Below are 18078 nucleotides of genomic sequence, written 5' to 3'. Positions count from 1 at the left end.
TTTTAGTAGGGCTGCTTTAATATTACTCCACCTTTTGAGTACTCCTGTGCTACTAGTCTCTAGTCACTACACTTAGTAAGAAAGCTTCACACATCAATGTGAGTATCAAAGGGGAGATGACACCAGCATTTCAGAGGAAAAAATATGACCTTTATTCCTTAACTAGACTTAGTTTTGATGTCAAAACTAAGCATGCAAAAATGCAGACAATTGAAAAGGGGCTGGGCTCCTTTTCCAAAAGGCTTTTTTCCACATCAGCAGTCATACCTAGCAAGTGCTGCTCTAGCCCCCTTTCCCCAGCAAGAGGTAATTTGGTTGGTTGGAAAGCTATGTCTTCTTCCTGATGGCCTTATTGCTAAACATGCTATTTGTCTGTTAGAAGATAAAATGCTTTAAAGACAGCACCTCTAAATGAGTGTAGACATTAAGCTGACATTTTTTGGTTTGAATGCACATTAAAAACAAACACACCAAAAAAAAATCAGAACTTACAAGGCATAATAAATCCCTGTTAGCATTTGCACCATGAATTCAGATGACACTGGAATCCTGCTGTTGACTCCCTTGTACTTTCTCACTTGTTGGCGGGGATATCCACAGACACAAATCCTAAAGAAATTAAGCATTTGGCATTAGCAAGTAATGCAGAACCACCTTGCACAAAGCTGGGTGGTTAGCATGCATCTCAACCACGACAGCCCCCACAGCAGGGTATCCATCAGCACTCCTGTGCTGAAGCAGAGACTATCTCATTGTGGAAGCAGGTTGTGCCCTCTACCGGCAGTTCAAATCCTTCACGACAGAGACACCCCAGACACTCCTGGTATATTTATACTACAGTTGCAACATGAAAGAAAACTGCCAGTAAAAGCCTTTCTGAAGCCACACACTTGCTGCAGAACAGACAACAACAAATAATCAAATAACAAAACAAGTTCATGATATTGAAGGAAATAAAGCAGCTTGACAACTATTAAGAGCACTGGAGAACCTCTCATATGAAGACAGAGGCTTGAAAGAATGGATGTGTTTCTAGTCTCAACATCTACTGTAGTTTCAAGAAAGTTTCAACTTGCACAAGATCCAAATATATTTGCAAATGCAAAATTTACCAAGATTTTTAGAAGACACTTCCAATTTCATTTAGTTAACACACCTAACCAACGACTTTGATTACAAATCAAGTCCCCTGGATCTCACTTCTCCACTCAACAGCACTGCATATAAGCCAAATCATTGCTTCCCTATTTGGAGATCTCAATACAAGGTTACAGGAGAAATACTTTAAAAGCAAAGAATTCAGCTATAAATGCTCTGATTTCACTTAAACACCTCCCACCCAACACACCTTATGGGAACATGAGGGGGTTTTTGGTTGTGTGGGGATTTTTTTTTTTTCACAGTACAGTATCGCTAAGGTTGGAAATGACCTCGAGGATCACCGAGTCCAACCTGTCACCACAGACCTCATGACTAGACCATGGCACCAAGTGCCACGTCCAATCTCCTCTTGAACACCTCAAGGGGTGGTGACTCCACCTCCTCCCCAGGCAGCCCATTCCAATGACCAATGACTCTCTCGGTCAAGAACTTTCTCCTCACCTCCAGCCTAAGCTTCCCCTGGCACAGCTTGAGACTGTGTCCCCTTGTTCTGGTGCTGGTTGCCTGGGAGAAGAGACCAACCCCCTCCTGGCTACAACCATCTTTCAGGTAGTTGTAGAGAGCAATGAGGTCACCCCTGAGCCTCCTCTTCTCCAGGCTAAACAATCCCAGCTCCCTCAGCCTCTCCTCATAGGGCTTGTGCTCAAGGCCTCTCCCCAGCCTTGTTGCCCTTCTCTGGACACGTTCAAGTGTCTCAATATCCTTCCTAAACTGAGGGGCCCAGAACTGGACACAGCACTCAAGGTGCGGCCTAACCAAAGCAGAGTACAGGGGCACAATGACTTCCCTGCTCCTGCTGGCCACACTATTCCTAATGCAGGCCAGGATGCCATTGGCCCTCTCGGCCACCTGGGCACACTGCTGGCTCATGTTTAGGTGGCTGTCAATCAGCACCCCCAGGTCCCTCTCTGTTTGGCCGCTCTCCAGCCACTCTGACCCCAGCCTGTAGCTGTGCATGGGGTTGCCTTGGCCAAAGTGCAGCACCTGGGCACTTGGACTTGTTGAATGACATCCCATTAGTTCAAACTGATTGCATTTCAAGTTGAAAATGCCATTAATTGTCCTCAACCTACAGAAATTACCTTGAACAGATCTGACACAAGGACTGCAGAGAAACCGCAGGCATGTAGGTTAAGGCAGCGTTGTAACAGAGCAGAAGGAAAGTCAGCACTTCAAACCTGGGGTTTAAAAGACACATTAGAATTGCATTACCAGTTTGATTTTTGAGGAAAGCCAAACAAAAAAAAAAAGAGCAATAAGCTAAGATTCATTAGTGATTCTCAAGCAGAATCCTATCAGAGCACTTCACCTGTTCTGTGCTGTTAACATCTCCCTCTGAGGATGTGGTCCACTGTACACGACTCTGGACAAACCGTGCTGCGATAAAGCTCCCTCAGTGAGAGCCATGGAGCCAATGCTGGAAGGCTAAAGGAAAAACAAGCACTCAAAAGAAGTCCCCCCTGAAGTCTTGCTACCATCAATGCAAGTGAAAACAGACAATGATCAGCATATTTGTATGTAAATTTTCAATGTGCTGAAGGCTCTCTGACTGCCAGCTGTCCTAGATTTGAGAAGTTATTTTACTCTAGGTAAGACATATGGCTTTAGAATAGAGAAGAAAAACCAAACACCCAAATCCATAGCTGGTGCATGGAGTAATGAAGTTATGACTACTCAGCTTTGAAGAGGCCTCTAAAACCAGACAACAATACTCAAAAGACTAAGAAATATCACAGAGCATTAGGGGTTGGAAGGGAAATCAAAAGATCACCCAGTCCAAGCCCCCTGCAAGAGCAGGATCACCTAGAGCAGGTCACACAGGAATGCATCCAGGCAGGTTTTGAATGTCTCCAGTGAAGGAGACTGCACAACCTCTCTGGAGAGCCTGCTCCCAGGCTCTGTCAAAAAAGTTTTTCCTTCCATTCACACAGAACCACCTATGCTTCAGCTAGCACCCATGACCCCTGGTCATTGGACATCACCAACAAGAGCCTGGCTTCATCATCCTGACACTCACCCTACATATATTTATAAACATTAACAAGTTCACGTCTCAACCTCCTCCTCTCCAAGCTAGAGACCCAGCTCCTTCAGCCTTTCCTCATTAAGGCAGATGTTCCACTCCTTTAATCATCTTTGCAGCTCTGCACCGGGCTCTTTCAAGCAGTTATGTTCCTATGTCATCATGCAGCACTTCTTCTCACTTTTACTCCTAACAACGAGCAAAGGGCCCCCAAAGCATGCTGCCTTTCTTGATCAGTAACAACTTGGTGTTGCAGATAGCACTTACTTCATGATAGACTGAAGGTTTGGACAAAGATGGAATTGTGAAACTCAGCACTTTGCTATGTCCCTCTTCATCAACTATTTCCTGAGAACGACAGAAGACACTGACAGTTACACTGTACCAGGAAACCCACAGAGTCAATTCAAATGCTGGGTGGAGATAAATAAAGACAGCTAACAGATTATCATGGCAGTTATGGATTCTGTAACCAATCAAAGCTACCACTTAAAAATTATCTCTGAATTTGTTCTCCATCACGGCGCATTGCTTTGTTTCTGAAAGCTATTCAAGTGACTTGAAAAAGCTCACATGCATTTGCATACATAGTCCACCTTCAGAGCATTAACCAGAACTCTCAATATATTTAAACAGTGTTATATTTTTTTTTGTTAATTATACACTACTTGCTAACTGTGAAGGCTCAAGCTGGAGGTGGGGAGATTCAGGCTGGACGTGAGGAGGAAGTTCTTCACCATGAGAGTGGTGAAGCCCTGGAATGGGTTGTCCAGGGAGGTGGTTAAGGCCCCGTCCCTGGAGGTGTTTAAGCCCAGGCTGGATGAGGCTCTGGCCAGCCTGATCTAGTGTGGGGTGTCCCTGCCCATGGCAGGGGGGTTGGAACTAGATGATCCTTGTGGTCCCTTCCAACCCTGACTGATACTATGCTCAGTAATTCTGTTTCGAAACCTACTGACCCACCCAGTAATGGCTCTACAAGTAATTTCTGTTGGAAACATTATAGCTCTGGAGTGACTGCAGCCTCTTATGGCTTGAAAGCAGCAGACATCACAGCATTTGCAAAAGCCCAAGTCTTATAATTCCAGACTTACAGAGAGAGTTAAAAGAAGCATTGATAGAATAGAATTAACCAGGTTGGAAAAGACCTTTGAGATAGAGTCCAACCTATCATCCAGCACTATCCAATCAACTAAACCATGGCACCAAGCACCCCATCCAGTTTCTTTTTAACCACCTCCAGTGATGGTGACTCCACCACCTCCGCAGGGAGCCCATTCCAATGGCCAATCACTCTTTCTGTGAAGGATTTCATCCAAACATCCAGCCTAAACCTCCCCTGGTGCAGCTTGAGACTGTGTCCTCTCATTCTGGTGCTGGTTGCCTGGGAGAAGAGACCAACCCCCACCTGCCTACAACCTCCCTTCAGGTAGTTGTAGACAGCAATAAGGTCTCCCCTGAGCATCCTTCTCTCCAGGCTAAGCAACCTCAGCTCCCTCAGCCTCTCCTTACAGGGCTTGTACTCCAAACCCCTCCCCAGCTTTGTTGCCTGTCTCTGGAAACGTTCCAGCAACTCAAAATCTTTCCTAAACTGAGGGGCCCAGAGCTGGACACAGTACTCAAGGTGTGTTCTAACCAGTACTGAGTACAGCGGCAGAATGACTTCCCTACTCCTGCTGGCCACACTATTCCTGATACAGGCCAGGGTGATGCAAAGCTTTAGACAAGCTACCTTCCTGCAAGATACCACCACAGCAGTATGCTGGCAGACTTCAGTGTCTCCCAACAGAATGGAAGTTTCATCACCATACCAACAACCAAGTAACAACAAAAAGATACCACTAAGGACTTTTGTGAGTTCTTCAGACATTCTTACGTTAACACTTTCCAGGAACCACAAGAAGAGCAGAGAAAATATTCAGCAAAATAAAAGACTAGAAGTTCATTTTGCAGATTTCTGACAAGGACACCAACTGGAAGACTCAATTTTGAGATACTCAATCACTTGACTTCTACTCTGAAACAAAATTATTCACTATTTCCCAGCAAGATACTCTATAGCATCCCCCAAAAGCACACTAGTATTTTTAGGCCTGAGTAATTAGTATTTGTGAATACAAACCAAGTTGTAAACTCCTAGGAGAAGAGCCTCTATGCATCCACTGCTCTGCAAATCTCTGCTGGCTGAGACAGCAAGGTAGCACCACATCAATTCTGGTAGAAACTGCAGGGTAAACCGTAGCAACTGCTTCTCCCCACTGCGATAGAACTCAAAAAGCTGATGGCAAACTGGCTCCAGGAGCTGAAATGTAAGTGACAATTGTGAATTAATTAAATATCACAGGAAATGGCAACTTTTGTGTGGAGAAAACTGTAAACAAATGTTGTATTTTAGCTGTTAGGGAGTAGCTGATGAAATAACTACCTATATAACTACACTGCGCCCCTGTACTCTGCATTGGTTAGGATGCACCTTGAGTACTGCGTCCAGTTCTGGGCCCCTCAGTTTAGGAAGGACATGGAAACACTTGAACATGTCCAGAGAAGGGCAACGAGGCTGGGGAGAAGCCTTGAGCACAAGCCCTATGAGGAGAGGCTGAGGGAGCTGGGATTGTTTAGCCTGGAGAAGAGGAGGCTCAGGGGTGACCTCATTGCCCTCTACAACTACCTGAAAGGTAGTTGTAGCCAGGAAGGGGTTGGTCTCTTCTCCCAGGCAACCAGCACCAGAACAAGAGGACAGTCTCAAGCTGCACCAGGGGAAGTTTAGGCTGGAGGTGAGGAGAAAGTTCTTCACTGAGAGAGTCATTGGTCATTGGAATGTGCTGCCCAGCGAGGTAGTGGAGTCACCATCCCTCGAGGTGTTGAAGAGGGGATTGGATGTGGCACTTGGTGCCATGGTCTAGTCCTGAGGTCCGTAGTGACAGGTTGGATTCGATGATCTTTGAGATCTCTTCCAACCTTAGTGATACTTATTGTCATCACACCTCATCACCATTCTCTCAACAGCTCTAATATACAGGAACAGTATCTGCACAAAAGGTCTTGCTATTCTAGAGCTCCAAGAGTGTGTACACAATCTGATAGAAGCTTTTACTCACCAAGTAAGGAGAGCTGCATAAGATTCAAATTCAAAGTATTACAATAACTTCAGTATACAGCAGAATTAATTCACTTTTCTACTCATTAAAATCTTCTACAAACACACTGACGTTTCTGAGTTCCATACAGAAATGGGAAGCCTAAAGAGTAATTATGCAATCAAATTCATTTAGCTAATGCAACTGAAAGTATTACACTGAGCTGCATGTAATATATTGAGCTACAAGTTTTAAAAGGCTTCAAAATAATTAAGCAACCAGCTCGCCCTGTGTGTCAGGATTTAATGGGCACTCTTGTGCTACCATCAAGTATCACAGTATAACTAAGGTTGGAAACGACCTCGAGGATCACTGCGTCCAACCTATCAACACAGACCCCATGACTAGACCATGGCACCAAGTGCCACGTCCAATCCCCTCTTAAACACCTCCAGGGATGGGGACTCCACCACCTTCCTGGGCAGCCCATTCTAATGACGAATGACTCTCTCAGTGAAGAACTTTCTCCTCACCTCGAGCCTAAACTTCCCCTGGCGCAGCTTGAGACTGTGTCCCCTTGTTCTGGTGCTGGTTGCCTGGGAGAACAGACCAACCCCTGCCCAGCTACAACCACCTTTCAGGTAGTTGTAGAGAGCAATGAGGTCACCCCTGAGCCTCCTCTTCTCCAGGCTAAACAATCCCAGCTCCCTCAGCCTCTCCTCATAGGGCTGTGCTCAAGGCCTCTCCCCAGCCTCATTGCCCTTCTCTGGACACGTTCAAGTGTCTCAATGTCCTTCTTAAATGGAGGGGCCCAGACCTGGATGATACACCTTCTCTTTGGAAATACCATCTCTGAAAAATCTACATCAAAGGCTAAAGAATCATGCCAAGCCAAACTAGTCAATAGTTTTGAGAGCACAAAATCAAAGATACTTCCAGAAAAGTTTGCCAGCACAAGTGCTTTCCAGCTTCAGCTTACAATTTGGATGCTCCCTTTCATGAAGCAGCAGTGCACTGTGATGTGCTTGAACTTTCAAAGGCACACAAACAGCTATGACAGGTATCCATGATCACGTTGTTATCTCCCTTGAGACAGCTTTACATCAGCACATTGGGATGCATAAGCAGTACAAAACCAGATTTTCTTCCTCAAAATGCCACCACATGCTGCAACCTAATATCAAAGCACACTTATGATTGTGGCTGGTTTACACCAGAACAGCTCCAAAAGACATTTCAATGGAACAGATAAAAAAAATGTTGGAAGAGAAGACTGTCCAATTTCATCCCTCTTCCTTTTAAGCTTCATCCAAATGTATCAGAGACTCCAAATACTTTCCTAATGCGAACTCCTGCATGGCTGTTAGCTAAAAGGACAGCTACAGTTGTTTTGGTAGAAAGCAAAGAAACCTTGAACTTCTGAAGAAACAAACCTCAGAAATGTTCTAATTTTTGTTTTTTACTGTTGGGACTTTGAGTTAATCAAAAGTTCTTCAAATCTTTACATCTAGTGAAGAGCCTCCTCGTATTGCGTACCAGTGGCCTACTCTTATCAGTGGCCCAGGAACCTCAAAAGTAACTTGAGAGTCTTTCTTTGCTGCAGTAAAGTAGTACTTCATTGGTCACACAAATCAAATTATAAACAGCTTTGGAAAAGCAAACAAATAAAACCAAAACAAACCATGAAAACCAAGTATGAACCAGCAGGAAAATGCAGTCACAGGTACAAATACATGGCTACTTTTCAAGTACAGGAACACATCCATCCCCCTAAACAAGACTAATCACAATTTCAAGGTACAGATAATTAGTAGAAGTACCTCAATTCACAAGGGATACAGATGGACTTGTTTGTCTGTTTTTAATCTCAGCAGTATTTGTAGTGTTCATGCATTAGTCCTTCCCCTTCACATTACACAAATGAGACAAAGGACAGACTGCAAAGCAAGTTGTCATTGCACAACACAGCTAAATAGATCTCAAAATAACCCAGGCCAACCAAACAAAACCAACAAGCTGAAAGAATTGCTTGTGGAAAGCTCCAAGTAGCCCTCCTTTCCATAGGGTGAAAGATCCTCAGAAAATAGCCCAAATAAAGATGTTAAAGCTGTTCTCCCAAGGCAGCACAACACTCCATGTCACCACTGGCTTTCTCTTTTGACTCAAAAAAAATCTCCTTAACAAGAAAATCTTTGATCCCTTGCCATTGAATCATCCCAAACCCCTTCTGAGCAGAATTTGCAGGGCATTGACCACCCTCTGCTAGGATCCCCAAGAAACCTAGTGAAGGCATAAGAAGCAAGAAATTGAAGAACACACGACAGTATCATTTTGGTTATCAGCAGGGAGACTCATCAGATTAATTTACATGTTGACACAAATTCTGAAGCCCAGACAGGCTTGACTCAGTAGTTGGGAATGACTCAGAATGCCTTTCTGAGCAGCAAAGTAAAATTACATTTCTCTTTTGCTGGACAATCTGGGAGTTTCTTTACCAGTATTCTCTCTAAAAATGTATATACGTATTTAAAGCACTTTGACCTCTGACCATTACTGGCATCATCTCCAATTTTGGACAGGTTCCTTATGCTGGGTCTTTTCAGGAAAGGAATGGAGGACTAATGGCAATTTTAACAGAATGCACAGAGGTTTGCTGGATGGTAGCACATGAGACAAAACAGTTAACAAGACAACTAAAACTAGCTTGGCATGTTCTGCATTCACTGGGACACTTCAAAACAAGTGCAGTCATGGGGTATGGAGCCATTCTTCAAACAGGTAGAGAGCAAACCTGCCCATTTCTCTCCAAATATGTTTTGTTTCCCCCCTCTCCATCATTTCCTTCCCCAGCCTTCCTGTAGGCCCCCTTCAGATACTGGAAGGCCACAATTAGGTCACCTCGGAGCCTGGGCCGAGGGGGCCTACAGGAAGGCTGGGGAAGGACTTCTCAGGATCTCAGGTGGTGATAGGACTAGGGGGAATGGAATGAAGCTGGAGGTGGGGAGATTCAGGCTGGATGTGAGGAGGAAGTTCTTCACCATGAGAGTGGTGAAGCCCTGGAATGGGTTGTCCAGGGAGGTGATCGAGGCCCTGTCCCTGGAGGTGTTTAAGCCCAGGCTGGATGAGGCTCTGGCCAGGCTGATCTAGTGTGGGGTGTTCCTGCCCATGGCAGGGGGGTTGGAACTAGATGATCCTTGTGGTCCCTTCCAACCCTGAATAATACTATGATTTCAGCAAGGGTACATTCTCCCATATCAATGTATACATTTAAAACAATAACACAAGACCTGAAACCTAAGCAGCAACTTAAAAGAACTGCAAACCTATCTAACATTGTTCTTTTGGGTTGTAACAGACAAGCTTCTGATAGCTAGAGATTCACATTCAAGTCATACTGAAGTACAGAAAGAATTCTATCAAACATCTTTTCTAATCCTTAACAAATTGCTGAATTCTATACCCAAATCCTGAAGCCCACAAGCATGATCTACAAGTTTATGAATTACTGCCATGGGAACCTTTCATTAACAGCAAACATTTTGACTGAGGCTCTTAGTGCAGTTCTCTTATTCAGACACAGTTAAGTAACATACAAGGTCTTGCTGTGTTCTGTTGCTGTTGTCATTTTGTGGGAGAGATCAAAAATACTCACTTCACTGTGTGGGTCTTGAATTACTTTGTAAAGAGATGAAATCAAAGCATTCTTGTCTTTCAAGCTTGTGGCATAGCTGGATATGGAGGACTCTGGCAGTGTCTGAAACGAAAATATTGTAACAACAACAAAAAAAACCACTAGTTTTTAATCACTGAAATATAATTGGTTCAACAATAACACTCAATTACAAGTTACTATTTATCAGAGTTTACTATCAACTAAAATTTGTTGCACCACATTAGCCTTACTGCAGAAATCACTGGGTTTTCAGGACAACCAAATTGCTAGAAGACACAATGTACTTTATCATTGTGCAGACAGTTTCATATAAAAGATAATGAGGATGGGGAAAAGATAAAAACCAAGAGTTGCATGCTTCAGTAAGTTTTGTAAAGACTCACTGCACACAGCTAGTGAACATCATTACAGGATAGAGTATCACTCTGAAAGAACACAAATTCCAGTTTATCTGAGCAGCACTTCTCCAACACTACAAAGACTTCCTGCCAGTACTACAGACAGTAAAAATCTAATCTTTTTAACAGCTCTTTAGAAGCCATACATTTAAATTTACTGTTCCCAGCTCTTACAGTACTTATCTGCAGTCCTTCAAAGGAGACCATATTCCATTATACAGATGGGAAAACACATTCCTAGTACATCTAAGCAGACCAGCAGCAGTCTTAAGTCTAGTCTGTTCTCAAATCAACCAGACCATTCATCTGCTACACACATTTTCACTGCTCTGTATCAGGAAGTATGTAACCCCAAAGAGGACAAGGGGTAAAAAAAAGCAGGTATGTGCATATATGACATTATCTCAGCAAGACCCAAAGTTGTTACTCTTCTTCACCTTAAGCAACAATCAAAGCACTCTTGGGTGCTGCTGGAGCACAGCTTCAGACACTACTAGGTAAATATCTGAGATTATATTACCTTGAACTCCGATAACCACTCCTCCACAATCCCAGTATCCACTGCTAACATCTTCCAACATCTGTTCCAAAACCTTCAGCCTGAAAGTATAAGCACACACAGTTTGTGAATGATGAAAAGACTAAGTCCCTGTGAATATTTTTTATATCTTGCTCTATTTGCACTTGTTCACATTTCACATGCTGACATTAGTTTGAATTTTTATTCTACTTCATTTACAGAAGCTGCTGGGAGTACAGGCATGGGAGTCTTCACATTCAGCAGCTTAATAAATCCCAAGAATGCACTGTGTGGGCAGCTCAATAATCAAAAATTTGCAGAAATGGCATTTTGAAAGGAGAAAATATTACATTCTTCATTTCAATTTCTTTTTCAGCTTACAGAACTTGAGAGAAAACTGTACAGACTTACTGAAGAGAGATGGCAGTTTCCGTTTTTCCCAGTCAACTGCTATTCCTAACTTGGAAAAGGTCAATAAAGACTAATGGAAAACCTTTCAATCCTCCCCTACCATGGCAACTGCAGACAACAAGCCTGCTGCCTCAGCATGCAGCCGAAGATGGACCCCCCCATGCAACAGCCTGCACAATCTTTAAGTAAGAGTTGAACACAGAAGATGATGAGTGGCTTTGGAAGATTGTTTTTCTTTCCTCTTGAGAAAATAGAATAGAATAAACCAGGCTGGAAGAGACCTTCAAGATCATCGCGTCCAACCTATCATCCAACACCACCTAATCAACTAACCCATGTAACCAAGCACCCTGTCAAGTCTCCTCCTGAACACCTCCAATGATGGTGACTCCACCACCTCCCCAGGCAGCCCATTCCAATGGGCAATCACTCTCCCTGTGTAAAACTTCCTCCTGACCTCCAGACTGAACCTCCCCTGGTGCAGCCTAAGACTGTGTCCTCTTGCTCTGGTGCTGGCTGCCTGGGAGAAGAGACCAACCTCTGCCTGTTTACAACCTCCCTTCAGGTAGTTGTAGAGAGCAATAAGGTCACCCCTGAGTCTCCTCTTCTCCAGGCTAAGCAGCCCCAGCTCCCTCAGCCTCTCCTCATAGGGCTTGTGTTCCAAACCCCTCCCCAGCTTTGTTGCCCTTCTCTGGACACGCTCCAGCAAGTCAACCTCCTTCCTAAACTGAGAGGCCCAGAACTGGACACAGGACTCGAGGTGTGGCCTAACCAGTGCAGTGCAGGCAGAATGACCTCCCTGCTCCTGCTGGCCACACTGTTCCTGATGCAGGCCAGGATGCCATTGGCCTTCCTGGATGCCTGGGCACACTGCAGGCTCATGTTCAGCCTACCATCAACCACTACCCCCAGGTCCCTCTCTGCCTGGCTGCTCTCAGCCACTCTGACCCCAGCCTGTAGCACTGCATGGGGTTGTTGTGGCCAATGTGCAGAACCCGGCACTTGGATGTGTTCAGTCTCATGCCGTTGGACTCTGCCCATCTGTCCAGCCTGTCCAGGTCTCTCTGCAGAGCCTCTCTACCCTCCAGCAGATTAACTCCTGCCCACAGCTTGGTGTCGTCAGCAAATTTACTGATGATGGACTCAGTGCCCTCATCCAGACCATCAATCAAGATGTTAAAGAGCACAGGGCCCAGCACTGATCCCTGGGGCACACCACTACTGACTGGCTGCCAGCTGGATGTGGCACCATTCACCACCACTCTCTGGGCTCGGCCATCCAGCCAGTTCCTAACCCATTGCAGTGTGCTCCCATCCAAGCCATGAAAGAAAAACAACTGTCCTTTGGAGTGACTGATTTTGAACAAAAGAGCAACATACCATTAAGATACTAAACTGTTACATGAGCATGCTGTGGGAGAGACCCTGGGCACAGGTAAACCATTCAACAGTACATGTTAGCTATCCAAACTGTGACCATGGATTTCAAACAACAGAATTAAATGCTCATCTGAAGACAAAATACAACAGTTACTTGGCAAAATGCTCCATCATGTGAGACATCCCATCAAGTTCTGCTTTGTCAGTTTAAAATCAGTTATGAAGTGCTGACACCCAAGTATCAGCTTGTTGATGAATGACAAGGAAAAGAGGGGAAAGGAAGAATTGCCTTGCACGACACAAATATTTTGTTCTGTAATCCAGACTGCAATGGAATATATCCAGAGAATCTTAAGAAGCCTAATGGGAGAAGAGCCAGATAGGATAATAGTGAGAGCTCACTATAACCCTCCTAAGCAAGGGGAAGTATAAATACTCAAGTACAGCTTTACTTAAAGAGAAAGTGACCAAAAGCTTTCAATGCATGGGGTGTGGCTGTGAGGAAATGACTACTCAGAAATGCACAGCGAAAGGACATGCCCATCCAGGGGAATACACATTGGAGTGTCACAAGAAAGATGCCTAACTTTGTAATTCTTCTCCCTGGAGATAAAGATTATCTGTTAGACTGATGCCTCCTTAGGTTGAAAAAAGCCTCCATTCACAGTATCACAGTATAAATAAGGTTGGAAATGACCTCAAGATCATCGAGTCCAACCTATCAACACAGACCTCATGACTAGACCATGGCACCAAGTGCCACGTCCAATCCCCTCTTGAATGCCTCCAGGGACGGTGACTCCACCACCTCCCTGGGCAGCACATTCCAATGATGAACGACTCTCTCGGTGAAGAACTTCCTCCTCACCTCGAGTCTAAACCTCCCCTGGCGCAGCTTGAGACTGTGTCCTCTTGTTCTGGTGCTGGTTGCCTGGGAGAAGAGACCAACCCCCTCCTGGCTACAACCACCTTTCAGGTAGTTGTAGAGGGCAATGAGGTCACCCCGAGCCTCCTCTTCTCCAGGCTAAACAATCCCAGCTCCCTCAGCCTCTCCTCATAGGGCTGTGCTCAAGGCCTCTCCCCAGCCTTGTTGCCCTTCTCTGGACACGTTCAAGTGTCTCAATGTCCTTCTTACACACACGTCAGGGGTGTGTGAGCTATCAAAACAAGCAGACAACCTGCTGTTCTGCTGAGGACTGTCACACTCTGTGCTAGTCAAACAGCAGGTAAGTTGGACTGCAATGGTGTACTCTAAGAGCTGGGACATCCAAGACAGTTCTATGGGAAGGATTAAAAAAATTCAGCTAGCCATGTTTTCTGCAGCCCATAGAAAGCAACTCTAAAAAAGAATTTTCAACACAAAGTAGGCCAAAGTAAGGCCTAATTTATAGCATCTGTTAAGCTTTTACAGGGGAAAAAAAATCCCTAAAGGATTAAAAAAAAAGCATGCTTTAATTACAGCTCTCTTTGAGTGGATTCAACTGCAAGATATAGGCCACTGTAAGCATTAGATGCCCCAGTCACTACAGAACTACAGCAACAAAGTGGATAAAGTAAATACATTCTGCTTCAAAAAGAGCTGCAAAATGATGTTGAGAATGTACTTTATAAATACCAAAACTGTAGTGAAAATTCAAGGAACACACCAAGCACTGAACTTTTTTGTCCTTGGTCTCTTCCTCCGAACCCCCTGCAAATAGTATCACAGTATCAGTCAGGGTTGGAAGGGACCACAAGGATCATCTAGTTCCAACCCCCCTGCCGTGGGCAGGGACACCCCACACTAGATCAGGCTGGCCAGTTCAATAGTTCAGATGAATGGAGTTTGAGAGCATCTTTAAAACCAAATTGCCTTTGTCTTCACAAATCAAACAGCACTTTGACTAAAACTGACAAGACACTTTTCAATGTCCCTATGCTCCTCATTCCAAGAGGTTATGAGGCAGTGTCAATTGGATGTCCTCATGGAAGACAGTTTCAGGAAAGAAGGAGGCATCTCAAATATTCAAAAAAGTATTCATGGGGATCTCAGTAACAGTCAGGTTTCATCAGCTACTGCATCCAGTGTGGGGCTCCCCACTTCAAGAGAGAGAGAGACCTGCTGAAGAGAATCCAACAGAGTGCTACAAGGATGATTAGGGTACTTGAGCATCTCCCCTGTGAAGAGAGACTGAGATCCCTGGGGCTATTAATCTTGAGAACACTGAGAGGGGAATCTCATCAATGTCTATAAATATCTGAGGCATGTGTGTCAAGTAGAGGGGGCCAAGCTCTTTTCAGTGATGTGCAATAATAAGACAAGGAACAACAGGTACAAGCTTGAACACAGATGATTTCACCTCAGCATGAGAAGAGACTTCTTTACAGTGAGAGTGATAGAGCACTGGAACAGGCTGCCCAGAGAGGTTGTGGAATCTCCTTCTCTGGAGACTTTCAAAACCCACCTGGATGCATTCCTATGTGGAATACCCTAAGTGACCCTGCTTTGGCAGCAGGGTTGGACTCTATGATCTCTTGAGGTCCCTTCCAACCTCTAATGTACTGAGATACATCTCTGTTGAACTTTAATTGGACACATATATTCTTAGCCTATATCATAAATGAAGTAAAGCAACTTTAGGTGACACTTTCACTGCTGGTCCTATCATATTACTTCACATTTGCCACATGATAAAATTACACATAGCTACTGCAGCCCAGTTAACACATGGCAAATTAATCTGTGTGCTCATGCCTTGTGAGTTACAAGCACTCTGGAGTATTTTCAACAAGGCCCTCAGCTTGGATCAGCAGCAAGAAACATGACATATTCTAAAGAATAATTACCAACTGAGCTTTCCTTGTAGAACATCTGTTTAAAGTAGGCATGTGTTATGGTTTATGCATAAAGCCATACAACCCATCCTAATCTCTGACACTGGAACCCTAGGACATATGCAACTGGAGCTCCACTATCAACAAGAAGAGAGCAAGTTTAACTCAACATTCCAGTCAAAGTCTGCAATCCCTTTTGATATAGCTTGAGGTAAGACTGGATCTGTTCCCAAGAAATAAGCAGCCTGGGAGCTGTAAATTGATCCTGCTCTGTTCTAATACTAGAATAAAACTCTCCTTATATGGGAGATAATGATTTTTGCTTTGTTTCAAGATGAGTAGTACAACTGGAATAAGATACCTAGCAAGTTTATCTGACAACACTGAGTCTTGTTTGGAAGAGACTTCTGCAAAGACCACTCCTTTGTCCATTTCTGCACAAATGGATCAGGAACTTACCAAACTCAACATTTTTAATAGATGTGGAAGAAAAAAGCTGCTATGCACCGAGCTGGTGCTGAACATGCCAAGAGGAATTAAAACGTGTTCTCTGGCAAAATTACTAATGGAGTCATCTGCTTAAATGGTTTCAGCTTTTCACACCTGCCACTCAAGAATTTAATACAATAATATCAAGTCATAGTTCTGAATGGAATCACAGACAGCATGTGCACAGGTTGTTCTTTAAGAGGAAATTCTGGTAACATGGGGCTTTTCGATCCTTTAAAGCTACCCAGCTTCGGTAGAATTTATCCAGAGTACACATGTATCATAGTATCAGTCAGGGTTGGAAGGGACCACAAGGATCATCTAGTTGCAACCCCCCTGCCATGGGCAGGGACACCCCACACTAGATCAGGCTGGCCAGAGCCTCATCCAGCCTGGGCTTAAACACCTCCAGGGACGGGGCCTCTACCACCTCCCTGGACAACCCATTCCAGGGCTTCCCCACTCTCATGGGGAAGAACTTCCTCCTCACATCCAGCCTGAATCTCCCCATCCCCAGCTTCATTCCATTCCCCCTAGTCCTATCACTACCTGAGATCCTGAGCAGTCCCTCCCCAGCCTTCCTGTAGGCCCCCTTCAGATACTGGAAGGCCACAATTAGGTCACCTCAGAGCCTTCTCTTCTGCAGACTGAACAGCCCCAACTCCTTCAGTCTGTCCTCATAGGAGAGGTGCTCCAGCCCTGTGTGTAAATGAAATGTGGATTACGCACAAGGAGGCTGGAATTGGATGGAGAATGAATTCCAGTTCTGCAGAACTGACCTTCTGGAACCACAGTATTAGGAATTTGCCAGTGCAAGTCACAGAGCTGGAAAAAACAAAACCAAGAGCCAAAAACTGCTCAAGTCCCATCCTCTGGGAATTGCTGGAATAGAAGGGAAAGCACATACAGTGTCCTTACCCAATCTGAAAAGTATCTGCTTAGAAGCTGTACTATTTGCTAAGATTTTTTGTTAAGCCTCAGGGAAAAATGGAGCAGAATCTTCAGCCAAATCTGTCAACTCATCCCAGAAGAGGAACAAAGTAAGAGCATTCTGTTAGGAGGTACCACACCCATAAGGGACTGAGTCCTTGGTACACATTAATCTCATATGCTAAAGTAGCTTGTATAAAGAAGTAGAGACTTAAGTGCATGAAAATAAGATTTGGGTTCTCTTGCCCTTTGAAGTATTAGAAAACCTTAACCCAGCTGTACATCATACTTCAAGATTACTTAAAGCCTACAGTTTACACTTAAAATTCACATTGTCAAACCCTTTCTCTCCCAGCTTGTTTCAGAGACAAAGATTAAGCCTTGGTAAACCGAAGGCAATTGTATTCTTGAATAAATTGCCAAAGACAATGTGCTTTCCTGATGTTCATGCATAACATTCTAGTGACATAGTGAATGTGTAGATGCAGTAAGGGATAGCAAATCTTTCAAAGTCTCTTGAGACAAGAAACCAATGCTGCTGTGGACTCTGAAAACCACCCTGACAAAGACCAGGTTTCCCAAACTTGCACTAAGAAACAAACCCCTCGCTGTGCTAAGGCTGAAACAGTCACATGCTCTATTCAGATACATAACACAGCATTGCCCAAAGACTCACTACCAAGTATTCTCTGGTAATTGCTATCTTCAGTGTAAAATTAGACACATCAACAAGATGGCTATGGAGCACCAAGCATCACTGCCTCAGGCTCAAGCAAATTCCTAAAATGACAAGAGATGGCTGCTCAGTGCCTTCCAACCAGAAAACAAACAAAAGGATTCAGTGCTTCTAACATGCATTACTTGAAACCATAGGTGACAGGCTCAAAACAAACAGAGGGACTTCCTAAAAGCAACGCAAAGGAAGCATGGGCTGAGTCTCAAGGACATGAACTTTCCACAAATGGACAGGGAAAAGAAGAAGCCTGGACACATTCATGGAAGAATCCACCCACAGCTGTTAAATATAAAAGCACTTCTTCCAGTTCAGAAAGCTGAAATCAGAAGTTGCTCCCTGAGAACAGTCTTCCACCTGCCCCTATCATCAGTTCCTTTTAGAGGCCTCTATTTACAGGCACCGTTAGACAAGGTTTCAGAAACTCTGATTCAGCGTGGTCATTGCTGCTGTCTTCTCCACAACAGCGAAC

At 44.3% G+C, this 18078-nt stretch overlaps 1 protein-coding gene across 6 annotated transcripts in view; it reads right to left on the bottom strand.

Annotated features, from left to right (window-relative positions):
• The window catches only part of HYCC1 (hyccin PI4KA lipid kinase complex subunit 1), a 43992-nt gene that overhangs the window by 11455 nt on the left and 14459 nt on the right, over positions 1-18078 (bottom strand). For all 6 annotated transcript variants that reach the window (XM_068152450.1, XM_068152446.1, XM_068152452.1 and 3 more), the window contains exons 2-8: positions 10850-10929; positions 9911-10012; positions 5304-5483; positions 3452-3532; positions 2471-2586; positions 2244-2339; positions 493-609 (exon numbers count right to left, since the gene is read on the bottom strand). In XM_068152450.1, the coding sequence (XP_068008551.1) occupies positions 493-609; positions 2244-2339; positions 2471-2586; positions 3452-3532; positions 5304-5483; positions 9911-10012; positions 10850-10900 (743 nt within the window). In that variant the 5' untranslated portion in view covers positions 10901-10929. The remainder of the gene's footprint in view (positions 1-492; positions 610-2243; positions 2340-2470; positions 2587-3451; positions 3533-5303; positions 5484-9910; positions 10013-10849; positions 10930-18078) is intronic.

This window comes from Melanerpes formicivorus, unplaced genomic scaffold (genome assembly GCF_026170545.1).
Source record: "Melanerpes formicivorus ecotype bairdi unplaced genomic scaffold, bMelFor1.0.p_v2 SCAF_23, whole genome shotgun sequence".
Lineage (NCBI taxonomy): Eukaryota > Metazoa > Chordata > Aves > Piciformes > Picidae > Melanerpes > Melanerpes formicivorus.
Note: the sequence above shows the minus strand (reverse complement) of the source record. Positions and strands in the feature narration are given on the sequence as shown.